Genomic DNA, 25,767 nt, shown 5'->3' with positions numbered 1-25,767 from the left:
ATAGGTCATGAAAAATGTTATCCACTTAGAAAGCTGTACTTTTTTCCTGAAAAATATGAATTGGATGAACACTGGAGAAGTGCTGTAGGCTACTCGGTGGTCAGCTCTTTCTTTCACATATCTCCTGTCTCACGTGGAAGGCCTGTGTGATTGTCAGCTTTGTAGTTCAAGTGATAAAAAAGCATTATATACACATGGTTTCAGGGACTTTCTCTAATGAAAGAATTATTTAGGTCTTGCTATTGATTCTGTTTTAAAGGACTGGAACCACAACTGTGCTCCCTGCAGGGTAGGGCTGGGGGGAGGGGACGGTATCCTATAAGATCAGTATGTGTAGGCATAATACATTTACAGGGGATGTGCCCACAGTTGGAGCCCATATCTGCATAAGCAGCCCTCTTCCTGGTAGAGTGGTTAGTGCAGATTCACAGAAAAGCCAATTCTGTGCTCCTCCACCCTTTTTAAAGTGGTAGTTCTAGACATTGAACCCCGAAGCACACGTTTACCACTGACCTCCTCCCCAAGCCCCAATTGGTTGGTTTTTAAGAGCTATTCTTGTCCCAGCCATAGGATAGGAAAGGCTCTTAGGGAGCAGGACTGTCAAACAGACACCTTCACAATGAGGACATTGACCCTCCCTAGAGAGTGGTGGAGATAAGTTAACCAAGTATTTTTTTAAACCTCTTTTTAAATGACCTTCAAGGGTTTTGGCCCTTATTGAAGCCGTTCCTGTGCCTTTGCTATACTGCCTCTTCTCGGCACTGTTTTCTTACGTTCTAAGCAGTTTTCCCTTCCTTGACTCTACCATGTCCTTCCCAAAGAGAACTTCCTAAGATGGAAGACTCTCAGGATCATGTTGTTAGTTCTTTGCTACCAGTCACCAGGATTGTTTTTCCTCTGGAAGATTAATGATATGAAACAATAAAATTCTGAACTACTTACCATCTCATCTCAATATAAAATGCATGGGTTACCGTGGAGCTGTGTGCTTTGGCCAGAAGGTGGTCATCTCCATATGCTATTTTAAAGGCTAAAGGATATATTTTGATTTTTCCTTAACTTCTTCAGTTGTCCACTTGCTTCAATTAGTTTAACTCTGTTCACATCCTTTACTTATAACTTTTAATCTATGGTGCTGGGGATCCAATCCAGAATTTTACACATGCTGGGCAAGAGTAGTACCGCTAAGCCACACATGACACCTCTGTCGTTGTTGTTGGTATGATTATCATCATTACACCCATGTCGTCCTCCTTTTCTTCTTTTCCTTTTCTTCTTTATCTTCTTGTTCTTCTTTTTTTTTTTTTTTTAATACCCAATGGAGTTGATTTACTTAGTCATTCTCTGTTGGTCTATGCTTATTTGCTAGTATGAGTAATGTTAGGATGACCCCTTGAACCCTTGATTCTCCTTCACCTCCCAAGTACTGGAATTAAGGGCTTGCACCACTACACCTGGTTTATATTAAAATTCCTAGGCACTTTAATTCTTGACTTGAATAAATATTTGTTATAGGAGTCTAAAAATTAAACTAATTGATAAAAATTAGTTATCTATAACATTTTGGTACTTATTGCCAAATAGCTCTTTAGAACAATTGAATCAATTTGTGAAATGTATATCTCAAATTTTGCATATCTAACATATCTAATAAAGAAATGTTGATCCAGAGCATGAATAAGTGCAGTTCTAAATACACTAAAATATAATTATATGTCTTTTTGCACTATTCAAATGTTATTTCCATAGAGAGAGAGAGACAATGATTGTCTAAGCATTAATTGAGCACTCCATTGTATATCTAAAGAGAATTTGGAAATTTAAAAATGAAAAGATACTGTCTCTGCAGAAATGGCTCACAATCTTCTCTTGGTTTTTGTCCTTTATTACAGTGCCTAGAATTACCATGTAACTAAAATGTCCCTCTTGTCTGAGGTCTAGTATTTGGCAGTATATTTTTTTACCAGTATTTTCAGTTTTACCAGATGAATAAGATGGGGTAGCTTTGGAATATGGACTCACTTTCTGTTTCAGCCACTGCTAATTGAAGAAGGAAGTAGTTGTCCTAAGTCTGCAAGCCTGTGACTGACATTTCATTGCTGCTGATAATGAACTTCCCATCTTTTCTTTTGTTCTTTGAATACACAATACACAGAAGTGGAAAGAGGGTGAGCCATTGGGTGCTTTACTCTACCACTTGCATCTTCTGAAAGCTACCTCACATTTGCACTTAGGGCACAGAGCTTCTGTAGGGTAAACCAGCCTTTTGAGCAGGTCAGACCGGGATGTTGGGCCACGAGGGCAGAACCGTGGTCCCCAGCATGCTGTTTAGGACATTCGGCTTTCTCCAGCTAATCCACTTGGCTCTGATCATCTGTCTCTCTCTTCAGCACTTATGTATACCGTTTGCACCATAGTATTCTGCACTTGTTTGCATGTTGCTTTGTATTTCTTCTCACATATGTATTGTTTTGTGTCCCCAACTAAAATGTCAGCTTTTTGAAGGCAGAAACCATGCCTTTGGTTTCTTTTGTATTTCCCATAGCACCTTTTACTGTGCTCAGCAGAGAGTGGGCGTACAATATATGTTGTGGAATGACCTCCTGAGGGATCCCTCCCTGGCTGGGCCTAAGATTAAATTCCCTGAAATGGAACAGCCCTAACCAACCCAGGACAGGTATTCTCCATCTGGCATGTTGGTTGCTTCTTTCAACTTGCTATTTAAAATAGCTCCCTTCAACTTCTTTCTGTCCCCAATGTGGGTGACTTGCCACAGCTAATAATGTTCTCACTGTGTGTGTTTCAGGCCAGCCTGCGGACACCAGAACTGACCTGGGAGAGAGTAAGATCCCAAGTTGACCATGTGATATGGCCTGATGGCAAGAGGATAGTACTGCTGGCAGAGGTAAGACTGAGGCTGACAAGGAGCTACTCCACTGACAGGAGAGACTGCCATTCCCTGCTCCCCTTCCCTCCTCCCCCGCGTGTTCCCTGATCCTTTCAACTCTGTCTCTTAAGCATAAGTTTAACTACTTTACCAGTAGATTTTACTTATAATTGTGAAAGATCTTTTCATTGAGCAATTAAGAACCTATTCTGGTTCCTTACTTTCAACCATTATCCTGTCTCCATGTCACTCTGCAGGTTGAGTCAGATGATGACTATTACTGTGGAAGGAGTTAGCAGATAGAGTCAGTGCAGCTCACAGAGAAAGAATGTCTTTTGTGGGGTTTAATCAGTAAGCAAAGTAGGTATTCCTGGCTGTAACTCAGACTGTCTTGGTAAGCTTTGGGAAAGTCATGTCTTTGCTGCCAGTGTCTCTATTTTAGGGTCTTTGAACTGATGAACTGAGCCAGCTATGTAGTGGGTACCCAGCTTATTCTGCTAATGCTGAGTGATGGATGGTTCCCATCCTGTGCATCTAGCTCATACTCCTTTTTCCCAGAGCTAGGAACTGAACTCAAGTCCTCACACATGCATGCATGCTAGGCAGGAGCTCCACCACTGAGCTACATATTTCCAGTTCTCTTTCAGGGGAGGGTGGGATGGAGGTATCATGTACACGTTATCTCTTGTGCTTGTGGAGTCAGAGGACAACTTGCAAGAGTCAGTTCTCTCCACCATATGGGTCTCCTCAGGTTGGCAGGCAGCAGGTCCCTTTACCTGCTGAGCCACCACTGGCCTGCACACTTAGTCTTGACTTTGATCCCTTGTAGCCTTTATGTCATTTCCTATCATTTTCCTATAGTGCAGGATCTCTCATCTGTCCTTGGATTCCTGGGTGATAGGGGTGTGTCTTGTTTTTCTCATGAAACTTTCTCTTTTCAAGGAAAGGCCCCAAATTACAGGGGACAAAAAGGCTTTTCCTAGATTTCAGTTTCCTTTGGTTTTGCTTATTATTATCAAAGAAACCAAATATAAAAATATAAACAACAGCATCTCCTTATGTAGGGATACATAGGGCCAACTTTATAGTCCTTACTGTTCTTTTTATCTTTTGTCCATATTTAGCTGACATTCTTACCTGCTTTAGGGCATGTCTGGGAAGGCGAGTGTATAGATAGGCGAAGGACAGGTTATTAAATGTTTATTAATAGCCTTGACGTCAAACCCCTGTCTGGCATCATTTCTAAACTGCCCTGGGAGGTCCCTCCTAGCAATTTTGGTGATAAAAGCTGGCACTAAAGTTGTTTTTGGCTATATAGCTGAGCAGAAACAGTAGTCAGGCAGCAAAGCAAGAAAGGACAGCATGGGGCAGGGTTTAGCTCTCTTGCTGTCCTTATTGTCCACTCAGAAGTCAAGGCTGCCTGCCTTTGCAGCAGAGACACAAACAGAATCACAGAAATCCTCACAGCTTCCTAAATCCATAGTTGTCTCCCTCCCAGCCTGGAGAGATTGCCCCTTGCCATGACTCCATCCTTTCCTAAGACGGCCTCGAGAACACCCGCAGAAGAAGGGTGTTTTGCTACAGAGAATGAAGAGATTGAGAGAAATACAAGCCTTTGCACAGTCATCAATGTACTATGAGTGCTTTTATCCCTTTGTTATAGTCCTGGAAATTGAGATCTTTATCAAATTTTCAGTGCTTTCATTTGGATATTTCCAAAGAAGACATGCAAATGGCCAACATACAAAGGGGGAAATGTTCAGCATCACTAATCATCAGGAGAATGGAAATTAAACCACAGTGAGGTATTACCTCATTATCTTTGATAAGAATGACCATTATGAAAGGAATAAAAGATAAATTATGAAAAACAGGATGAGCCTCTCAAAAACTTAACAATAGAACTATTGTGTGTTCCCGTAATTCTATTGTCACACATCACGAGAAAACAAATCAGCCTGTCAGATACATGCGCTCCCTTCCTCATTGTAGGCTATGAGCCTGGGAGTGGGACTGACTGACGGACATGTGGTACATGCAGCAGACACTGTTTTACCATAAAGTAAGCTCCTGTCATTTGTTAATGTGACATAATGTTAAGTGAAGTCAGCCGGGCATAGACAAGCAATGCATAGTCAATGTGTGTAATCTATAAGCACTGGTTACGGCCAGCAGTGGTGGTGCATGCCTGTAGTCCTGGCACTCGGGCAATGGACACAGGAGAATTAGGAGTTCAAGATCAGCTTTGGCTACCTAGTAAGTTTGAAGGCAGCTTGGGGTACACAATAAGACTATCATCACTAAAAGAAAAGGTTAAATCTAGCATGATTTATAATATCAAATAAATATAAATCAACAAGAGAATGCCCAAGTAAGCCAGAATACCACTATTCAATGGATTTATGAGCCTTGTGTCCAATACATTGACCTCATAGAAGTGAGAAGAATAAATATTGTTAAGTCAGGCATTAATCTCAACAATTTAGGAGGCTGAAGCAGGAGAATTGAGAGTTAAAGGCCAGCTTGCAGTTATATAGTGAGTCTCTATCTCAAACACACACACACATGATTGCTGGAGGCTTGGAACTTTGGGCAGTTGGGATTCAGCAGAGGCTGATCAGTGGATGCTGAGTTTTAGGTAGCTAGGAATGTAAATGGTTCTGGCATACTGTTAGCATACTGTGACTATAGATAACAGTTATGTACTGGACATTTTGAGAAGCTGTAAGAAAGGATTTAAAGATGATAGGTGTTTGAGGAAATAGATATATGTACTCTTGTATTGAAACATTATATGGTATCCTATAAGTAGTATAATTTTTATTTGATATATCAGTTAAAAGTACATTTTGGATAAAAATCTTAAAACATTTAAAATATGGTGGCTCATGTCTTTGATCCCAGCACTTGGTAGGCAGAGGCAGAAGGATTTCTGTGAGTTTAAGACCAACCTGGTCTACATAGCAAGTTCTAGGACAGCCAAAGCTCTACAGAGGGACACCCTATCTTAGGAAGGAAGGGAGGGAGGAAGGGAGGGAGGGAGGGAGAGAAAAAAAGAAAGAGGGAGGGAGGGAGAGAGTGCCTCTTTATCTAGCAATCTCAATTGGGAAAGAATGGGATGTTGGCTGTCATTCTTCTATCACTATGCCCTTTTCTTTCCCTTTTGGTCCCCAGGGCCGTCTACTGAATCTCAGCTGCTCCACAGTGCCTACATTTGTGCTCTCCATCACTGCTACCACTCAGGTAAGCTCTGCAGTGGGACAGGGGTGGCCTGAAGAGGGTCATCAGAGAAGCCAGGCTTCACAGCTTTGAAAGGCATATCAGCATTCATGTTTCTGCTTTTTTAGGCTCTCGCCTTGATAGAACTTTACAATGCTCCTGAGGGTCGCTATAAGCAAGATGTGTACCTGCTACCCAAGAAAATGGGTAAGTTGTTCTTTCTTCCCCATTCTTACTAAATTAGTTCACTGTCATAAGCTCAGAGGCATTGACTTCTTTGGGGTGGGTGGGGAGTGAGGGGAAAGACCTATCTTTGTCATATAAGTTAGGAGCTAGGACTCTAGACTCTATTCCAAGGTGGTTTGTGTCATTTTCACACAGGTTTTTCTAGGGAGGGTCTTGCATTTTGCTATGATTTGGAATACCTACCTGAGAATTATTTTGTTAGGGCCTATTGCATTACATCACATTGTGTGCTTTGAGTCTGAGTCTCACAATGTAGTCAGGCTGGCATTGAATTCACTCCTGTTTTTAGTCTGGATTACAGCATATATCATCATGCCTGGCCTACCAACTGATTAAACATTTTCTCTTTTAAGGCATCATGCATGTAAAAATCTCTAGGAGGGGGAAAGTATTTCCCCAAAAAGACTATCTCTGGCCTTGTGATATCTGGCTTATTCCAGTTCTAAGGTGCTAAATAGCTTTTTAAGGGATATAGGTTCTTGTTAAGAGTTAATTATATGGGTGATTGGTGTAATAGAAACACTAAACTGTCTTAAACTTTTAAAGAGACTATCTCAGTCATCTGGGAGATACGTTATGTTTATAAACTCAGGAACTAAGTCAGCTTCGGTTTTGCTGGTACAACTTGCTATATTGTCCCTTTAATACAGTTTGGATGGGTCTGGTATGGTGGCACAGGTCTTTAATCCCAGTACACAGGAGGCAGAGGCATGTGGATCTCTGTGACTAGGCCAGCCTAGTCTACATAGTATGTTTCGAGACAGCCAGGGTTACATAAAAAAAAAAAATCATGTCTCAAAAGAACTGAACCAGCTGGGTGTGGTGGCACACTCCTGTAATCCCAGCCAGCACTGGGGAGGCAGAGGCAGGCGGATTTCTGAGTTCAAGGCCAGCCTGGTCTACAGAGTGAGTTCCAGGACAGCCAGGGCTATACAGAGAAACCCTGTCTCAAAAAACCAAAACAAAACAAAACAAAACAAAAAAAACAAAACAAAAACCGAACAACAACAAAAACAAAATTGTAAAAAACTACCACAGTTTGGAAGGGTGTGAAGTAATAAAATGAATAGAGCAGTCTATAGTCTCTTAGTAGTCATAATGAAGCTGTAAATACAGTATATTCAAAAGATGTAAAATTACTAAAGCAAAGCATACATTTCTAGATTCTCCCCCAATTTCCATGGGTGTTAATTTTTCTAGGACATAAATATAGTTTTCTAGTATAGTGTAGTATAGATATCAAGGCAAAACTAAAGGTTGAGTTTCCCATTTTTAACTCCTGTGCTGTGCCATAATTTTCTTCTTTTCTGGGGAAAAGGCTTCAGGGTGGAAAGAGTCACTGGAAGTCAAGTCACTGGAATTGAAGCTAAAGGCAATCATTCCTTAGAGATGAGGAGGACCTAAGAGCAGAAGTCAACCATTTTCCATCACCTCCAAGAACTAGAACATGTCTTCCAGTTTTTTAAGGCCTAGCTTAAGGAGAAGAGCCCGCAGGAAGCATGACTACTTACCCTGTCTGTGGTCTTTGTAGATGAGTACGTGGCAAGCCTACACCTGCCCACCTTCGATGCCCACCTGACAGAGCTGACAGATGAACAAGCCAAGTATCTGGGACTCAACAAGAATGGACCCTTCAAGCCTAACTACTACAGGTGCCTTGGGCTCCCTAGAAATCAGAGAAGGCGGGGTACTGAAGAGCTTCCCAGAGTGCAGCTGATCCTTGTATCTTTACGTGAACTCAGAAAAATAACATATTTCCTCCATGTCTCTTACCTCAGAATACTCTGAGATCGTAAAACGTTGGTGTTCTCCACCACCCCTTCCCGCCCCATAAATACTAGCCTTTTAAAATCACATTTTTGTTACTTATTTTGTGATTGTGTATGGAGGTGGAGGTGGGTGCTTGTTCATGATGCATGTGCCCTGGTTGCATGTGTGGAGGTCAGAGGATAACCCGTGGGACTAAGCTTCCCTTCTACCATGTGGGTCCTGCGGAGACTGGCAGGCTTGGTGGCAGGTGCTTCTCTCCACTGAGCCTTCTCACTAGCCCATGGCCTTTGTTCCCGGTATGAAAAAGAGCCACAGATATCTATGCTTACCATATACACTAGGAAAGCCCTTGTCTCCCTCTTACACCTTTAGGCAGGCTCCTTATGTTCCAGTCCCACTAGCAGATAACGTCAGTTTCAACTTTCTTTTTCCCTCCAGGTATTAAGTTCCTGTAATGCAAGCCAGAAGACATGTTAAGGAATAGAACCAAGCCTTTTCTCAAATACTATCCAAGGAAGAACCTAGCAAGCTGCTTCTCCAATCAGAGCTGCCCGCCGTGCTCATCCTGTGTGTTAGGTTATTTATTTATTAAAATCTAGAATCCTGTGCCTGTAGCCATGGCCCAGAGTGTGGTTACTACTCGTGGGGCCGTGAGAGCCACAGAGGACAGGCTGAGGAAGGAAAGAAATGGGCCAGCCATTCCTCGTGCATCACTCGCATTATTGCCCATTAATGGAATCCCCAGCAATGACCATGTTCTTGTCCTCTCCAGGCTCAGGAGTTAGTTCAGGGATGCCAGACTCCTTGTTACTTAGGGTTTTCTGAATAAATTTCAGCAGCTGCCTTTCTCAAAGCTTTGGTCCTTTCCCAGGTGAGGCCTTTTGGAAGCCACTGAATTAACAAGGCCTGAATTCTCAGCCTTGATAGTTACTGTCACTGCCTTCCTTATAAAAAGGCTGGGGAGGCAGGAGTGGTAAGGTCTTGTAAGCTGCACCAAGAACTCAGCTGTGCCTGTGTCCGTGCCTACTGGGATCTCTTCTCTTACCCAGGACTCCTTTCTTCTCCTTGACTAACTATATCCATTTCAATGCTTTCTGGCTCTAAGAGGGTTGTGACTCCATGATCTTAACAGCTCTGGTGTTGGTCAGGCATTTGTTTTACTTTGTAACCCTACTAAACTCTGCTCAGGAAGTAGCCAGCCAGCTCCACTGGGACCCAGAGTTCTGCTTTCTTCCCATTTAACTGGGCTTGTTTCCTAGGAAGTCCCCTAGACCGGCACTGTCAGAGAAGGAGAGCCCCATATGAACAGTGCTTCTGTTGTGCCTGAAATGATGCTTGGAGCTGAGTTGGCGAAGGTGTTTGCTAGAGATTTGGGAGCTTCAGGCTTTAGAGTGGGCTATCGATTGATATCCTAAAGAAACACGTTTTTCCAGGAAAGACTTTGCAGCCTGGCTGCAGAAGACAGGAGACTCTGTAAAGTGTGTCCAGATGATGAAACCTAGTTTGAGGGCTGGAGGTTAGCTCAGTGGTAAAGCACTTCCTTGGCATGAATAAGGCCCTGTGCTCAGTCGCTGGGAACTAGGGAAAGGGATGGGGTACTAGTTTGAACCTCATCAGACATTCATCCCTTTGGCTGTTGGCCTTGGTGAAAGTGAGATCTGTAATCTGATAGCTTATCTTTCTTTGCTGCTGCTGCTGCCGCTGTATCATTATTATGATCTGGCCCCTTCTGTTTAAGGATTCTGTTTCAGAGAGTTTCTTAAGTAACTCCAGCATTATAAAATAATAATGTAAACAGTGTGAAGTTTCTCATTCTACCCAAGAGTTGGATATTCTTTGGAGATAGACTGAGTGGTTTCGAGGTTTCCACTGGGATCATTTGATTTCAAGAATTAACCTGGAGTGACCCTAGGAATCTTGAGTTGAATGAGTCCCTCTCATGGCCTCTCCCTATTTAGAAGTCTCCTGTTTGTTCCCCATGTGTCTTTTACATTGATACATCTTTTACATTGTATCAAGAGCAAGGTCATCCCAACAGAGGACACCCAGAATCACTGAAACCTTCCTCTAGATCTTCTCCCCTGGCTCCACCAGCTCTGCTGTCCCTTGGTCTTTGTGTGTGCCCTGGAAGCTAGTCTGGAAGTGTCCTTATTTTCTAAGATAGGGAAACAGAACTTGGGTAGGTGGCTGGTTTGCCTTATGGTATACATTCTGGCTCACCCCAGAAGATGGACTCTTCCCAGGGCAACACCTGTGGCTGTATTCTGTTGTATAAGGAAGGTCATAAACACTGAAGACTTTACCGAGATAGGCCATTCTGTTTGCCTCATTCTGATTTCTGTATTAGCAGAATGCATCAATCACTCTCCCACTACCATCTCTGTTTTGTTCCTTTGTTATTGTTGTTGGGGTTGTTGTTGTTTTGAGATAGTCTTGCTCTGTAACCCAGGCTGGACTCGGCAGTTCTCCTGCCTTGGCCTCCTGAGGCCATGTGCTACCATGTCTGGCCTCTTAATTGGATCTCTTTAGCGAAAGATTCATATCTCTGTGCCTCATTTTATGTCCAGAGCAGATTCCGTTAGGCAGGTATCTGGCTTGGGCCCCAAGTCATATTCTAGTGATTTTTCTGCAAAGCCTTGCTCTCTACAGAGCTTCTTATGGCTGCCACACCATAGGGAAGAGATCCCCTCCAAATAAAAAAGGAGCCACATGGGTTTCTAAGTTGTACCTGGCTGCCCATAGTGAGGTATCTGCCTGTGAGTTACAGATGGCATCTATTCCCTTCTCTCTGGAGACTTCTGTCATCAACCATTAAGAAAGTAGCCAGAAATAGGATGTAAGACAGTGATAGGACACTTGATTAGCATGTGCCAGGCCCTGGGGCGAATGAATCCCCAGTACAGCAGGCTTGTGGAGAGTTGGGAAGAAAGAAGATAGCTCAGGACTCCTATCTAGGTTCTGCCCTAATGCTGGAACCAAATCATTGTTTCCTCTAACCTTGGAATAAGAGCAAATTTCTTCTTATTCCAACTCTTCCTCTTACAAGCACTCTAGCTACCTGGAGACAAGGAAAAGAAGACTGGTTGTCTCTGGTTATGTGGCCCTGGGCAGAGGGAAATACACCACTTATCTACAATGGATTTGTGCTACTTCAAGGTCTTCTTGCTGTTTTAGTGGAAATATTGTTTTCTTTTTCTTAAACAAAAATGCCTCTAATCTACCTTTCCTTTGCCCCCCTCCCTCCTCATGTTCCCCTCCTGGGAGAGCCACGCTCCCCATGGCCACACACTCCTGCAAAGCTTTTTCTGCTGCTTGGCTTTTCTCTGAAAAGATCTGAAATTGCTGCTCCTGTGCTTTCCTCAGAATTAACTTTTGTCATGGTTTAAAATAAATCAGAATGCATTGTTGCATTAAGCTTTTTTAATAAAGGAAAATTATGGAAAGAAAATAGGTAACACCAGCAAATTATATATTGACATTGACAAGTCTAAACATATATATACATATATATGTAAAACACATCCATATCTATACAAATAATCATCTAGTTCTTACTGTCATCTTACTGAAAGGAACAAAGCCTCTAAGGATCACCAGTTCTGAGAAGCTCTTGGAAATCTATATGTCTAAGTGATTGTATTAGATCAGCAATAATGACTATGTAATCTCAAAAAATAAAGTATTCTTAAAACTGAGCTGTGTCCTGAGAATACCACTTGATTCTGAGAACTATGAATTCAGAGATGAGAGGTAATGGGGGCAAAAGATAACAAGGCTACCTGCCATAGGATGAAGATGTGAAAAGCTGATGCAGTTACCAGCAGGTGTGTTGGAGTGACCATCACCCTGAGAGTCTTGTTTTACACTGAGACACTGCTAACAAGTACCTTGTCTCCCCGAACACCACGCCTTGACCCACACCTGACTATATGTATAAGGAGCACACCTCTGAACCACAACCTTGAGGAGGTGAAGACTGTGAGATTCAGATTTTAAAAAACAAAACAAAAACCTAAAGTATGGATCTAGGTCACCCAACCACTGTGTTACCTGGAGTCTGTCATATCCAGCCATAGGAAAGAAGGAAAAGAAAAGGGTCAGATAGAGATTTATCTTTTAAATCAGTAACTAGAATATGAGTCCAGTTGCCTGTTCTGTCTCAACCTTTGATAGGGTAGCCATTAGGGGTAATTTGGGAACTATGAATTCCCAAAGTATTATTTATGTTAAAGTATTATTAGTCTGATAGGTAGGTAGGTAGGTAGGTAGATAGATAGATAGATAGATAGATAGATAGATAGATAGATAGATAGATAGATAGATAGGACTGGAGAGAGAACCCAATGGTTAAGAGCACTGGCCGTTCTTTCAGATGACCCAAGTTCAATTCCCAACACCCACCCATATAGCTCACCAGTATCTTACTCCAGCTCCTAGTGATCCAACATCCTCTGCTGGCACTGCAATATACTCTTAAAAAAAAAAAAAAAAAAAAAAGGAAGGAAGGAAGGAGAGAGACTGCTTAAAGACACTAGTGCACACTGATTACTACATAGGTCCAGGCACTATATAGCCTCTGCTACATCGTGTGCCTCATGGGCTCTGTTTTGTCCTGTCTGCCTACTAGTCTAGAAACACAGTACTTGAAGACTTCCTGCAACATATTTTTAAGCTGTCTTACTGCCAGGTACCATCTATTTAATGAAGTATTTTACCTTTGTGAATTAGCATGCTTAAATAGAGAAAGGAGTGTGTTTTGTCTCTAATTATTCCTATTTTTACCATCAACCTTCCATCAGAAGCCTGAGTTTGGAAGTAAAAACCTGGGACAAGGGAATTTGGTAGTACAGTGTTGTGGGGTTTTTTTATTATTAATAATATTATTGTTTAAAGGTGTTGTTTTCAATTATGTATCTGTGTATGGATATGTGCATCTGAGTGCAGGTGCCTGTGGAAGCCAGAATTACCCACAGATGGTTGTGAGCCACCTCATGTAGGTGCTGGAAACTGAAATCAAGTTCTCTGGAAGAGCATCGAGTGCTCTTAACCACTGATGTATCTATATACTAGCTCCAGTAGTCCAGATTTCAAAATACTGGCAGCATCAACCAGCCTGACATTACCTCCCAGGTATACTTCTGGTTGTTCCTGTGACCAAGGATATTCATGATTGTCACTCTTTGGTAAATAAGCTGAACGGCCTACAGTTTCAAAGTTTTCAGTTGATTGAAGTTTCTTATGACTTCATCCAGTTTTCCCCCCCAGACACCTTCCACTTCATGACAAGTTCTGAACATCTATCTGGGCTTATCTTGAGCAGATAGGGGTCCAGTCTTTGCTGTTTTACCATTCACTAGAAAAAGATTACATTCTGATTCTTAGAGATCTTCAAATTTTCAATTCCCATCTCTGAAAGCAAAGCCAGATGGAGCTCTAGGCTCAGGTACCTTTAGATAGAAGCCAACGGGAGAAGACCTCCTCAGTGCCACTCCAAACACATCAGCCTTTGCCCTAGGGATAAACAGGAAAAGGAAGAAAGCCTCAGAAGGAGACCCTGTGAGGATGTTCCTGACCAGCTGGGATCACAGGAAAATCATTTCTGGGACTGTCAATCCTAAGTGGCAATCTGACTGCTTAAGACAACAGGTACACAAAGAACAGAGATAGACAAAGAACTCTTTAGTAAGAAACCCAATGGGCTGCAAGGGTGTCGCACTGAAGCAGGGATAACCTAAGCATGGATTGTGGATTTTACTGTAGATTGTACATTTTTAAGAGTTTTAACAAATTATACCTGAAAAATTCCAAAATCAAATAGTTTGTGCCTTGAGCCAAAGACTTTCTTGGAAATTCACATGAGTTTATTTACAAAGCCAAGATATTGCAACAGGAGATTTTTGCTACCCAGGGGATATATTGCAATGTTTAAAGGCATTTTTGGTTGTCATAACTAAGGGGAAAATGCTGCTGGCATCTTTTGGGGACAGCCAAAAGCTCTACTGAACAGCTTAAAACATATGGACACTCTGCCTTAATTTTTCTGTCCACAATGTTAATACACCATAGATTGTGACCCCCTGTGTTAAACATACAGAAATGTGGTATGCAAAACCAATGAAGAACCAGGCTTAGTGGTGAACACCTGTAACCCCAGAACTTTGGAGACAGGAAGATCAGGAGTTCAAGGTCATCTTCACTTATACCATGGTTTAAGCCAGCCTGAGCTACATGAGACTGTGACTCAAAAAATAAATAAATAAATAAATAAATAAATAAATCACAATGGGGGTTGGGGATTTAGCTCAGTGGTAGAGCGCTTGCCTAGCAAGCACAAGGCCCTGGGTTCAGTCCTCAGCTCTGGGGGGGGGGGGGGAATAAATCACAATGAAGCTTGACCCTACGAAGAAGCTTACATCCACAGTGGAGTAGGAGTGGGACTGGAAGACTGGTGAAATGTTGGGGACCATGAAAAGTACCCAGAAATCTCCAAAGAATATGGTCTTGGTTGATGTCCCCCTCCCCCCTATCACCTGCCAACTAGCAGAAAGGTAAGGAAGAAAAAAGTTGAGGGCCTGGGGAAATGGCTCAGTCATTAAAACCACAAATTGCTCTTGTAGAGGAGCTGAGATGGTGGCTCCCAACCATCTGTAACTCGAGTCCCAGGACATCTTCCCTCTTCTAGCCTCCATGGGCACCAGGAAGCATTTGCTGCACAGACAAAAGACTCATATGCATAAATAATATTTTTTATAGAAATGGGGTTAAGATCTGTACAAAGTCTCATATCTGTAGTTCCAGTATTCAGGAGGATGAAGGAGGGTTACCATGGCTAGGCTACATAGTTCTAGGCTATTCTGAGCTACAATGTGAAACCATGTCTAAAAAAGAATGGAATTATCCCTAAGAAAAGGAGAAATAATTCCATTGGTTGAGGAGAATACAGCACTAGAATTTGGGATCCCAGCAAAGTTGGTTTGATAGCAACATACCTAATACAGTAAGGAGGATCAAAAAAAAAAAAATGTAGAGAAGTAGGAGTCATCTTAAAGATCAGTAGCTGTGCTGGCTGGTTTTGTGCAAACTTGACACCAGAAAGAGTCATTTTGGAAGAGGGAATTTCCATTGAGGAAAAACACCCCAGCAGCCTGACCTGTGTGCAAGTTCATGGGGCATTTTCTTGGCTGATGGTTGATGTGGAAGGGCCTGGCTCACTGTAAGCAGTTGTATTAAAAAGCGAGGAGGGACAAGCCAGAAAGCACAGTTCCTGCTTCCCTAGGTAATGAACTGTAGGCTATCAGATGAAACAAACCCTCTCTTACCCAAGTTACTTTTGGACATGGATTTTTATCACAGCAATTGAAACGCCAAGACTGAAGTAAACCAAGTGAATGGAAGTTTCTTCTATAGAGCAGCATACTTACCACACTTGAGACAAGACTTAATGTAATTCTTGGGTGTTGTCTGCGCTTCAGGATTTCCTCATCAGTAAAAACCTGGATTCGTGAAAAATAACCTGTCAGGAAGAGGTGTGGTAAAATGTGTGGTACCAAGAAAACACATACAACGCTTGGCACAGTCTCAACTCAATGATCCTTTCACTGTCTTAAAGTCATGAGTTACCTTAGCGATTTGGTCCCTCCCATTCCTTTCATCCATTGTCAAGCCAGACCTGCCAATATATTTAAATAGTATTCGGGAAAGAGCCGAATCCACAGCCTTCAACTACCCGGTTACCTTCTGCTTACCTTTAGCTCTTAGGGTGTAGGATTTTTTTCTTTTCAATTTAAATATTTATTTGTTTGTATATGGGAATGGGGGAGGACACCAAGGAGCATGTGTGGAGGTCTGGTGTCAGAGGACAACTTTGGGCTGTTCATTCTCTCCTTCCACCAAGTGAGGACCCGGGGATCGAACTCAACATCTTAGACTTAGATTAGGATTGTTTTAGAAATGGGAAGGAAAGAGCAGCGGGTGAGGGTGGGAGCTTGCCATCTATTCGCACCAAAAAGAAGGCACCTACACAGCTAGGGACAAATGGCAGGGAGCAGCCCTCAAGGGCATCAGGGATTTCAGTTAGGTCCCTTCCCGCAACTCCCATTCTCCCATCCAAGAGCTCTCTTCCGAAAGCTTCCAGAGAGGGTAAGTTTGTGGTGTGGTGGCTCAGGCTATCCCGATGGCCAAGCCCTTTCTGCGACAAAGCGGGATGTTAGAGGCGTGCAGCAGCCTGGATAGGGGGCGGGGGGTCCGGGTCTACGGTACCGCCGAAACGTAGGCACGTTGGACCAGGGGTGGACTAGGGCTCTCCGGAAAAGGCTGCTATGTGCGACAGGAACAGCACTGAAAAGAGCATACAGCACGGAGCTAAGCCGCCTTGAGCTCAGGGTCCAGAATTCGAATCGTGGAGCAGGATTTGGAGTCTACTAGTCCCAGGCTACCAGCAACTGAGCAGTAAAATTCCCGGGGGTCCATGGGGAAAATATTCCTTGAAAGAGCCCCCGCCTCTGGCTGGCTGATCAGCCAATCGCATCTCGGGGCGGGGCCTCAGAGAGTAGTTACAGCCAATCGGAGCTTAGGGGGCGGGCCCTGGTCCCGGGCGCGCGCTGTGGCGGGGTCGCCCTGGGCAGAGATCTTGGAGCTGCGGTAGGGAGCCGCTGAGGCGAACCGCTGAAGGGAACCTTCCCAGCATGGACGACCCCGTGGCACCGGGGCCCGCCGGCTCTCCTGCTAACGACAACGGCAACGGGAACGGCAACGGGAACGGCAACGGCGGCAAAGGGAAGCCGGCCGTGCCCAAGGGCAGGGAAACGTTCCGCAACCAGCGGCGGGAGTCGGAGGTGAGGAACCCGGAGGTATCCGCCAGCGGGAAGCGGCGGCTGAGGTGGAGCGGCCCTCAGCCCGGTCCCTTCCCGCTGCGGGTCGCCCGCTTTCTTGCCTTGGCCTGCGGTTTTCCTAACCGGCGCGAAGAGCGTACCAGATACTTTCCAGATACTTGACAGCTGCCGCCGGGTGAAGCCGGAATTTGGATCCCGGTGTACCGCTGGGGAACCAGCGCGTAGAGGTGCAGGGACTGGACGGAGGGGCGGGAGCCCGAGCTCTGTCGCGGGAGGGGAAGGTGGGCTGGCGGACAGCACGCCCTCCCTCTTCACACTGCAGCAACGGGCTCTGGACTGGACCAGACCGGCCTGGAGCACCAGCCTTCCCCTTGCTCTATCTCCTGCCCTCGGGTGATGGCGGTGGCTTAGGGAGCGCCTTCCGCGAACAGCTCGCCCCTTTCTAGGAGGGTTGAAAGACAGGATTCAAGCTGGGATAGGACCAGGGCGACGTTTGAGTGTAGCCGTCCCAGGATGCAGCTAGAGGGATGGCTATTTAAATATCTTCCACCTTTTCTTAGAAAAAAAGAAATCTAACTGGGACATGGAAAGGAATGAATTATTATTATTCCCCTACATTTTATCTAGCCATATTCCATCTATCAACCAAGAGCAAAACTGCATACAAGCAGGGACTCGGGGAACGAAATGTGTGTGGAAGGGGCCTTGAAGGTCATCTGGTTTAGCCTTTATTTGATTCAGTTTCATCTGGATTTAATTATTTGAGACAGCCCATGGCAAGGTCTATTGACAACTTGCCCTGGCTGGGCTTGAACTCACTGTGTAACTGAGGAGAGCTTTGAACTCCTGATCCTCCTGCCTCTGTTTTCCAAGTGTTAGGATTACAATGTATGCTACCACAGTGAGCCTAACCTTTCATTTTACTAGGTAGAAGCCACGGAGTTGGGGGATGTGGCTCAGTGATGGAGTGCTTGCATAGCTTACACAAGACTCTAAACTGATCCCCAGCAGCAGAAAAGGGGTCTGGTCATTTAGAGACAAAAGGTAAAAGAGATAAAACCAACTCTCCTGAGATCAGACACTTGGCTGACAGTGAATGGCCAAAACCACCAAGTTTCAGTGTCTGTCTGGCCAATTGTCTGTCTGTCTGTCTGTTTCAGTACCTCCATTTATTATCTGTGTGGCTTTAGGCAAATTAACTAATCTAGTTTCTTTTGAAAAACAGTTACCACTAATAACTCAGAGGGTTGAGATAATCGAACACAAAGCCTTTTAAACAGTTCATATAATTAATTGGTCAGTACTTATAACTGTCATCATTCTCCTTAAGGGGCAGAGGGAGTCCTAGTCTGTGGTGATTCATTTAAATAGTATTTCACAGTTTCCAAAGTGATCAATCTGTCTATTTGGTTATTTGTTGTACAGAGACCAACACTAGCATATACACTGCCATTAAGCTCTCACACACACACCCCCCCCCCATCTCCTAGTTCCTAAAAGGTAAATGGAGCAGGGGAAACTGCCCCCAAAGTCACCACCTTGCACAGACAGGGTTTCTTTGTAGGGATTTTCTTTTAGAAGTACCTTATACCTCCTTCCTCAAGAGAGACATTGGTGTGTTTTTCAATGAAGGAAAAGTTTAATCTTGGCTCATGGTTTCAGAGGTCTGTTGTGGTGGTGAGGCCATGTTGGAGGACAGCTCAAAACGGAGGAAGTGAAACATTGTTCTTGATCAAATATTTTGAGGGGCTAGCAATGAAGTTACAAGATGTTAATGATATATCAGTGAATAAGGCTGGAGGGTCTTTGCCCTTCTAGAGCAAGCATTCCAGGAAAGGTGGGGAGACACAATATGCAAATGAATGACCTCAGAGTGATAAGCTGGGTCTTCCTTCTGAAGTAGAGGCAAAAAGGCTCTCATAGTGTGTTGCTTTTGCCAGCGAGCTCAGTGTGGCTCCCCAGAGTTTCACCTCCTGACTTTCCGCAGCTGCAGTGTTCATGCTTGGAAACGAACAACTGCAGTAATCATCTCGGTCTGGGCTCATTGCCTCCAAAAGCCTTGCTGGAAAAATTAGTGTTACTTCCACCTTCTAAGGCAAAGGGCATGACTGTCAGTATGTCCCCTGTCATCTTTGCAGTGCCCAGATCTGCTTTTCCTTCCCTCTTTGTTTTCCAGTAAAGAAAATCCTTAGGGAAGATAGTTTTCTTTTCCTAGAACTCCTGAAAAATTTGCTAGAAGAGAATTACAATTGGCACAAATCAAGATATAGATAGATAGATAGATAGATAGATAGATAGATAGATAGATAGATAGATATGCATGATAAGGGCATTTCTTGTACTTAACTCTTAGTCTTTACAGTGACCCAGTGAAGAAAGCCTTACTATTGTCCTATTTTATGGGTGAAAAAACTGAGCATTTTTCAACAATAGTTACTGATGCCAACTGAATGTCCTACAAATGAATTCAACTCTGATACTAATTGCCCAGGTGTAGTGAACATACAAGATTGCCCCCGATTCATATGCAAGCCACAACTGAAGTTCCTAGATGGTATACATTTCTACTTGGCCAACTGTAAACTCAGGTTACTATTACCCCTTTCAAGTTTGACCGATAATTTGCTAGAATGACTAAACTCTGGGGTGCTTATACTTAAGATTCTAATTTTTAAATAAAAGGTTCAAATCAGAAACGTCCAAATAGAAGAAACTCATAGACAAGGTAAGGGCTTAGATGGGAATAGAGACTGTGTTCTCTCTAAGACAAGAAGAAACTCATAGACAAGGTATGGGCTTAGATGGGAATAGAGACTGTGTTCTCTCTAAGACAAGAAGAAACTCATAGACAAGGTATGGGCTTAGATGGGAATAGAGACTGTGTTCTCTCTAAGACAAGAAGAAACTCATAGACAAGGTATGGGCTTAGATGGGAATAGAGACTGTGTTCTCTCTAAGAGTCACCATCCTCTTAGCACAGACAGTTTTATTGTTTTGAGACAGGGTTTCTCTGTATAGAACTAGCTGTCCTGAAACTCACTGTGTAGACCAGGCTGGACTCATAACTCAGAGATCCGCCTGCCTCTGCCTCCTAGGTGCTGGGATCAAAGGCATGGACCGCCAAGCCTGAGCAGAGCCATTTTTTTTTTCATTATATCAAAGTGCAGGTCATTGTTTCAGGAATCTTCTCACCCCCACCCCACCCCACCCCACCCCTTTCTTCCTGTGCAGTTGGATGGGTACATGTGTGTGCATGTGTGTGAAGGCCAGAGAAGAATCACATTCCTGAGCCATTCACTTCGTTTTTTTGAAAAAAGCGAAATTGATGTATATTCTTTCTTTGGCAACCTCTTTTCCCATTACCAGAAATTTTTCTCTATTATAGGGCTCTGTGGACTGCCCTACTCTGGAGTTTGAATATGGAGATTCAGACGGGCATGCAGCAGAATTGTCAGGTATGAATAGATGGGTAGTAGAGAGCGGGAGTGGAATGTGGTCAGGGGGAGAGGGAACAGGCCTGTAGTGTCCCTGACAGCTTGTCTGGTCTTAGCAAAGGGCTATGAAGAAGGGCTATTGCCACTATCTTCCCTTCCCCAACCCAACACAGGTGCCTCTTTCATATCTCCTTCTGTGAGTTCTTGATCATAGTAGTCTTCGTTTATTCAGTCTATTCCTCTTTCCTGGTAATTCTTTTTCTTTCGCTGCACTGATTTGCTCTCAGACCAGCTCTCTCCACTTTCCAGGATTCACCTCTCTCTTCCTATAATCAATGTGTTCGCATGTCTGTTCTCTCTGCCACCTTTCTTTTAAAATCACATTCTATCTCTGTCTACCCACCCTATTCTTTCTCCTAGTACTTGCCTTATTAAAATTCCAGCCACAGCAGAAGGAGATTATAGGTAATTGGCTGGCTGGATAAGGCTGGCCATCTCACCTACATCAGTCATGGTCAAGCTCTGCTGTAGGTATTTGAGTTGGGGTTAAATGATTCCATTCTTTTCTCAGTTCTGGGCTGCTGCTTCCTGTCTGGAATTTTAGAATAGGGCAAACGTGATCTCCTCACATTGAGGGCCTCCATACCACACGTGCTATGAATGCTAGTTATTAATAAGTGAGCTTTGGGTAGAGATGGTGTGAAAGTTAAATATTCTGTCACATGGAAATGACACTTTGAGACACGCTTTTTCAGATAAAAAGACAAACATTTTTGCAGAAGCTCTGGTGAATAAGCACAGCGAATAAATTTTGCAGTGAGTGACAGATATATCGAGGTTTAATAACAAACAAAGGATTAGAATCTAGAATCTGAGTCTGTGGAGAAAGAAAGAGATAAACAAAAGAGAGATGACTAATCTGATAGAGAACTAGACGGAGAATAAGAACTCACAGGAAAGAAAGTCAGTAGATATATATAGGGGCATGTATGAGGCTCTCTGTTATCTACAGAACCACAAAAGTGTCTGTGCCTGTGTCTGTGTCTGTCTGTCTGAAAAGATGTTCAAGGTGTTTTTTTTTTTTCATTTTATTTATTTATGTGCATTGGTATTTTACCTGCACGTATGTCTGTGTAAAGGTGTTTGATCCCCTAGGATTGAAGTTACAGACATGGTGAGCTTCCATGTGGCTGCTGTGAATTAAACCTAGGTCCTCTGGAAGAGCAGCCAGCACTCCTAACCACTAAGCCATTTCTCCAGCCCAAATTTATTAATTAATGAAGAAAAAATATTTTTAAAACCCAAGATATTATTTCACAACCGTTAGACTGAAAAATGTAAAGGTTGGCAAGATGGATCAGCTGGTAAGGCCATTGTCATCAAGGCTCATGGCCTGCCTGAGTTTGAATCTCAGACTCCAGTGGTGCTGGGAGAAGAGAACTGACTCACACAAGTTATCTTCTCACTTCTGTATGTGCAGTATGGCACTCATACCCATACAGATACACACAAAATTAATTAAGTAATTAATTAAAGGTTTAAAAAAACTTCAAAGGCCTAATGAGCATTTATTTTTCCACACAGCTATGTGTAGCAGTATGAAGGCACAAAGTATAAAATTAGAACGCAATTAGATCATATCTAATAAAGTTGAAGATGTGCACATATTAATGACCCAGTAATTTTATTCCTAGATGTTCAACTGAAGAACTTTATATTTGGGCATAAAAAAGTGTTTATTTCAGCCTTGTTTTTAATTATGAAAAGTTGAAAACAACCTAAAATTCCTATCTGCAAGGGAGTTGATAGACTAGCATGTAGATATAGTTGGTCTGCATACAGTCATTAATATAATTGATCTGTATCAATATACTTCATTATGAATAGATGCCCAAAACAAAATGGAGGCAAAGAAACAATGCAAAAGAATTTCTACAGTTATGGTAATGTTAAGATTAAAAATAGAACAGTATCAGAGATACATTTTAAAAATTTTTAGATTTATTTTATTTGATGTGTATGAGTGTTTAGCCTGCATGCATATATGTGTACTATGCATGTGCCCTGGACCTGAGGAGATGGATAGTTGGGAGCCACAAGATGGGTGCTGGGAAATGAATCTGGATCCTATGCATATACCCACCCTGGTATACTGTTTATAGACACATACAAAGGTAGTAAAAATCTAAAAATGGGCATGTGTGGAATGCATACCAAATTCATGATGGTAATTACTTCCAGAGAAAGAAATAATACTGGAGGGTAGTCTGAAGCGAGTATGGCAGATGTTATACTTGTGTAATCTGAGTAGAAGATACTTTAATGTATCTTATAATTATATGCAAATGAAATCTCATTATCAACACTTTAAAAATAAGGACAAAGTTCAGCAGTGTTTACCTTCCTGACTACTATTTCCTGACTTTTCTCGTCTAAATAAATACATACATATACATATAAATACATACACGTATACTTACATTTACATTAATGAACTAATGATTGACATATTTAAAATTTAAAGTTGAGATTTGTTCCTGGCCACCCCCAGAATCTGAAACACAAGTGTTCTAACTCCCAAGTAATTCTCAGCCTTTATCTTAGTTGGCTGGATTATAAGTAAATTTCAATTGCTTTATGGTATAGGTGGAATCAATTTTTGAGATGATAATCTGTTTGATTTTAATTTATCTTCTGTAAAATGAGGGTGCAGAGTGATGTTCTGGTTGAGCAGGGGACATTGTTATCCTGTTTTATAGTCAGAGGTTACAATCAGTAGTTAGTTTTTCCTGAACACAAAAGCCTTTGGCAACCCTAGGTGCTTTCCACATGATTTGCCACATCATCTGCCCAGGTGGCCATATGTAGGAACCTATATTTCTGTACCCTTCAAGGAAAGCGAACTGGCTCCCAACCTGTGTGTGTGTTTAGTCCTTATCCTGGCTTCCTAAACAGCATAGATTGACTTCCAAGATCCTGAGTTGTGTTACCCTTCTCTTCCCTGCAGTTAGGCTGCTTCTGGCCTGGTTTGTTGGTACAGAATGGATTGCAGCCCTAAGAAACAGAAGTGATAACATTAAGCCCTCTCTGTACTCCAACCCTCTGCCTGGCCCTTACCAAATGTCGAAGGCTGTCTTCCTTCTCTGCTGCCAGCCATCTGGCAGGAGGACAGGTTTGATAGTTTAATCACCCAGGGACACACACGGCTATTTTTAACTGTTCCGAGAGGGAGGAGACTGGCTCTAGATTGAATTGGACACAAGAGTGTGTTGGAACCTTCAGCTCCTTCAAGCGATGCTCTCTACTCTCAATTCTTCGTTGGGGGTTCTAAATGTGACCATTTTGTCTTTCTGCTACAGAATTATATAGCTACACGGAGAACCTGGAATTTACCACTAACAGGAAGTGCTTCGAAGAAGATTTCAGGACTCAAGGTGATGCTACGTCTTTCTTTATCCACAAGAATGTGCCATTTTCCTCCACTTCCTCCAGATATCCCAGTCTGATCCAGTAACAGACCAAATCAAAGTTTGATTCTTCATCCCCTTCACAACCGAATACTCTTCATTTCTTGCATATGGAGTACAGAATTCCTTCTACAGGGAAGATGCAACCAAGAGAAGCAGAGGGGTGGCTCAGCAAGGCTGAACACTATAGTCCCTTCTGCCCGGTGGCATCCTGGGCCTAGCCTAGTCCTTAATGTTTAGCTTCTGTCTCTAGCTCTGCCCCACCACCAGTACCAGCTTTATATTCATTCCCTGACTGTGGCCCCTTCAGATGCTTCACTACTTTCTCAGTGGCAATTTAATTTTTAATTCGACAAATGTCTGCTGAGTATTGTTGTGTCAGAGATGCAGGAGGCAGAGGTGGAAGTAATTTGCAGCTTCTACAAATAAGTTGTATAGTCTGGGGAGATATGCATATCACAAAAGAAGCTACGGCCAGGGGAAAATAGGAAATGTCACACACAGTAAAGCAAAAGTGTTAGGGGCAGAGCTTTTGGTTTGGGCTTTAGTGTGGAAGAGGGCCTCTTGTATCAGGCATGGAAGGATGACTAGGAGTCGGATGTGAATGGAGACAGAGGGACACCTTGAGGAAAGGCAGAGAACAGAATACGCCGTGTGAATAAAAGTGGGAATGGTAAATATATGGGTACAGAGTAGGTTCAGATGAGGATCTTTGGGTCCTTTTGTTTTCTTAATAAGGAAAGCTTGAGTGAGAGGTGTGGCTTAGTGATAGCGCTTGCCTAGCATGTACACGGCCGAGGGTTCAGTCCTCAGTACTGAAATACATAAATAAGAAAAGGCTTGGAGAGAAGAACCATGGGCAGAGGGAGATTTATTATCAGGGCCCTTTCTAGGAAGAAGTGGCAGTAGCCAGTATTAGCTGTGTGTGGCTTTACATCCTAGTGCAAGACACTAAGGAATGGCTGGAGCTGGAAGAAGATGCCCAAAAGACCTATGTGATGGGACTTCTGGACCGACTGGAGGTGGTCAGTAGGGAAAAACGGCTTAAGGTGGCCCGGGCTGTTCTCTATCTAGCTCAAGGTAAGTGTCCGTCCTTGCTGACTTGATAGGGGCAGAAGCTAGAGAGGGACGTGCATAAAGCAGTCTTACTGGGAAAGCAGGGTCCCTTACATCTCAGCGATGGGTCTGGCTATGTTAGGAGTGGCCTGTCCTTATAAGGAGAACCAAGAGATAGTATTGGATATTGTTGTGGAGCTCTTGGGATCTGCCTAAGAACTCTTGCTCCTCCTGCCTCTGCCTCTGCCTCCTTAGCTAGGATTACAGCCACACCCTGTGCATGTCAGGATTCTCACATGGATTCCCCCTCTAATCTGGCCTATATGTGTATATGAAGATGAGCAAGAGAATCCATGTCGGGAGCGCTGATGCCCTGGCACCATCCCTGAAGTTTTTATGGTATTTTAAAGGTTCAAGCCAGTGCAGCAGCAGGAAGGGATGCTGTGAGTAATTTGGAGATAATCAGAACTAACTGAGATTAATTGGGAAAAGCTTGCCAGCAGAAACCTGTTAGCCAGGTGTTGGAAGGGGCGCTGAGATAGTCTTGCTAAAGTGAGCATGCGAGGATTGCTGGCGAACCTACAAATTGGGAAGTAAAAAAAACTGTAAAAGAGAAAAAAAGAACAATAAATGGGAAGTAAAGACTAGGAAAGGGAAGCTTGCAGTAAATAAGGTGGCACTTCTGAATCACTTAAGTCTGCTGCAATAACAAACTCCCAGCTGCCAATACAAGGTCCTTTTGCTTAAAGGCTCTGTCTGCAGCCCACACTGGGCAATCAGGAAGCAGGGGGGATTCGTACACTCAGTCCTCATAAAAATGACTAACAAGATTGAGGAGATGACCTTGATTCTCTCAC

The 25,767-nt window shown here is 43.1% G+C and overlaps 2 protein-coding genes across 6 annotated transcripts in view; both read left to right on the top strand.

Moving 5' to 3' along the window:
- The window catches only part of Ahcyl2 (adenosylhomocysteinase like 2), a 148,196-nt gene extending 136,379 nt beyond the window's left edge, over positions 1–11,817 (top strand). For all 5 annotated transcript variants that reach the window (XM_021164573.2, XM_021164572.2, XM_029478365.1 and 2 more), the window contains exons 13-17: positions 2,807–2,905; positions 6,062–6,130; positions 6,235–6,313; positions 7,884–8,004; positions 8,561–11,817. In XM_021164573.2, coding sequence (XP_021020232.1) covers positions 2,807–2,905; positions 6,062–6,130; positions 6,235–6,313; positions 7,884–8,004; positions 8,561–8,567 — 375 coding nt within the window. In that variant the 3' untranslated portion in view covers positions 8,568–11,817. The remainder of the gene's footprint in view (positions 1–2,806; positions 2,906–6,061; positions 6,131–6,234; positions 6,314–7,883; positions 8,005–8,560) is intronic.
- Positions 11,818–16,744: 4,927 nt separating this feature from the next.
- Strip2 (striatin interacting protein 2) overlaps positions 16,745–25,767 on the top strand; it is a 43,257-nt gene continuing 34,234 nt past the window's right edge. The window contains exons 1-4 of the mRNA XM_021165316.2: positions 16,745–16,956; positions 20,339–20,408; positions 23,747–23,821; positions 24,797–24,934. Coding sequence (XP_021020975.1) covers positions 16,807–16,956; positions 20,339–20,408; positions 23,747–23,821; positions 24,797–24,934 — 433 coding nt within the window. The 5' untranslated portion in view covers positions 16,745–16,806. The remainder of the gene's footprint in view (positions 16,957–20,338; positions 20,409–23,746; positions 23,822–24,796; positions 24,935–25,767) is intronic.

The sequence above is a fragment of the Mus caroli genome, unplaced genomic scaffold (assembly GCF_978045245.1).
Source record: "Mus caroli unplaced genomic scaffold, Mus_caroli_1 scaffold_7, whole genome shotgun sequence".
Taxonomy (NCBI): Eukaryota; Metazoa; Chordata; class Mammalia; order Rodentia; family Muridae; genus Mus; species Mus caroli.
The sequence above is the reverse complement of the archived record's forward strand: the minus strand, read 5'-3'. Positions and strand labels throughout refer to the sequence as shown.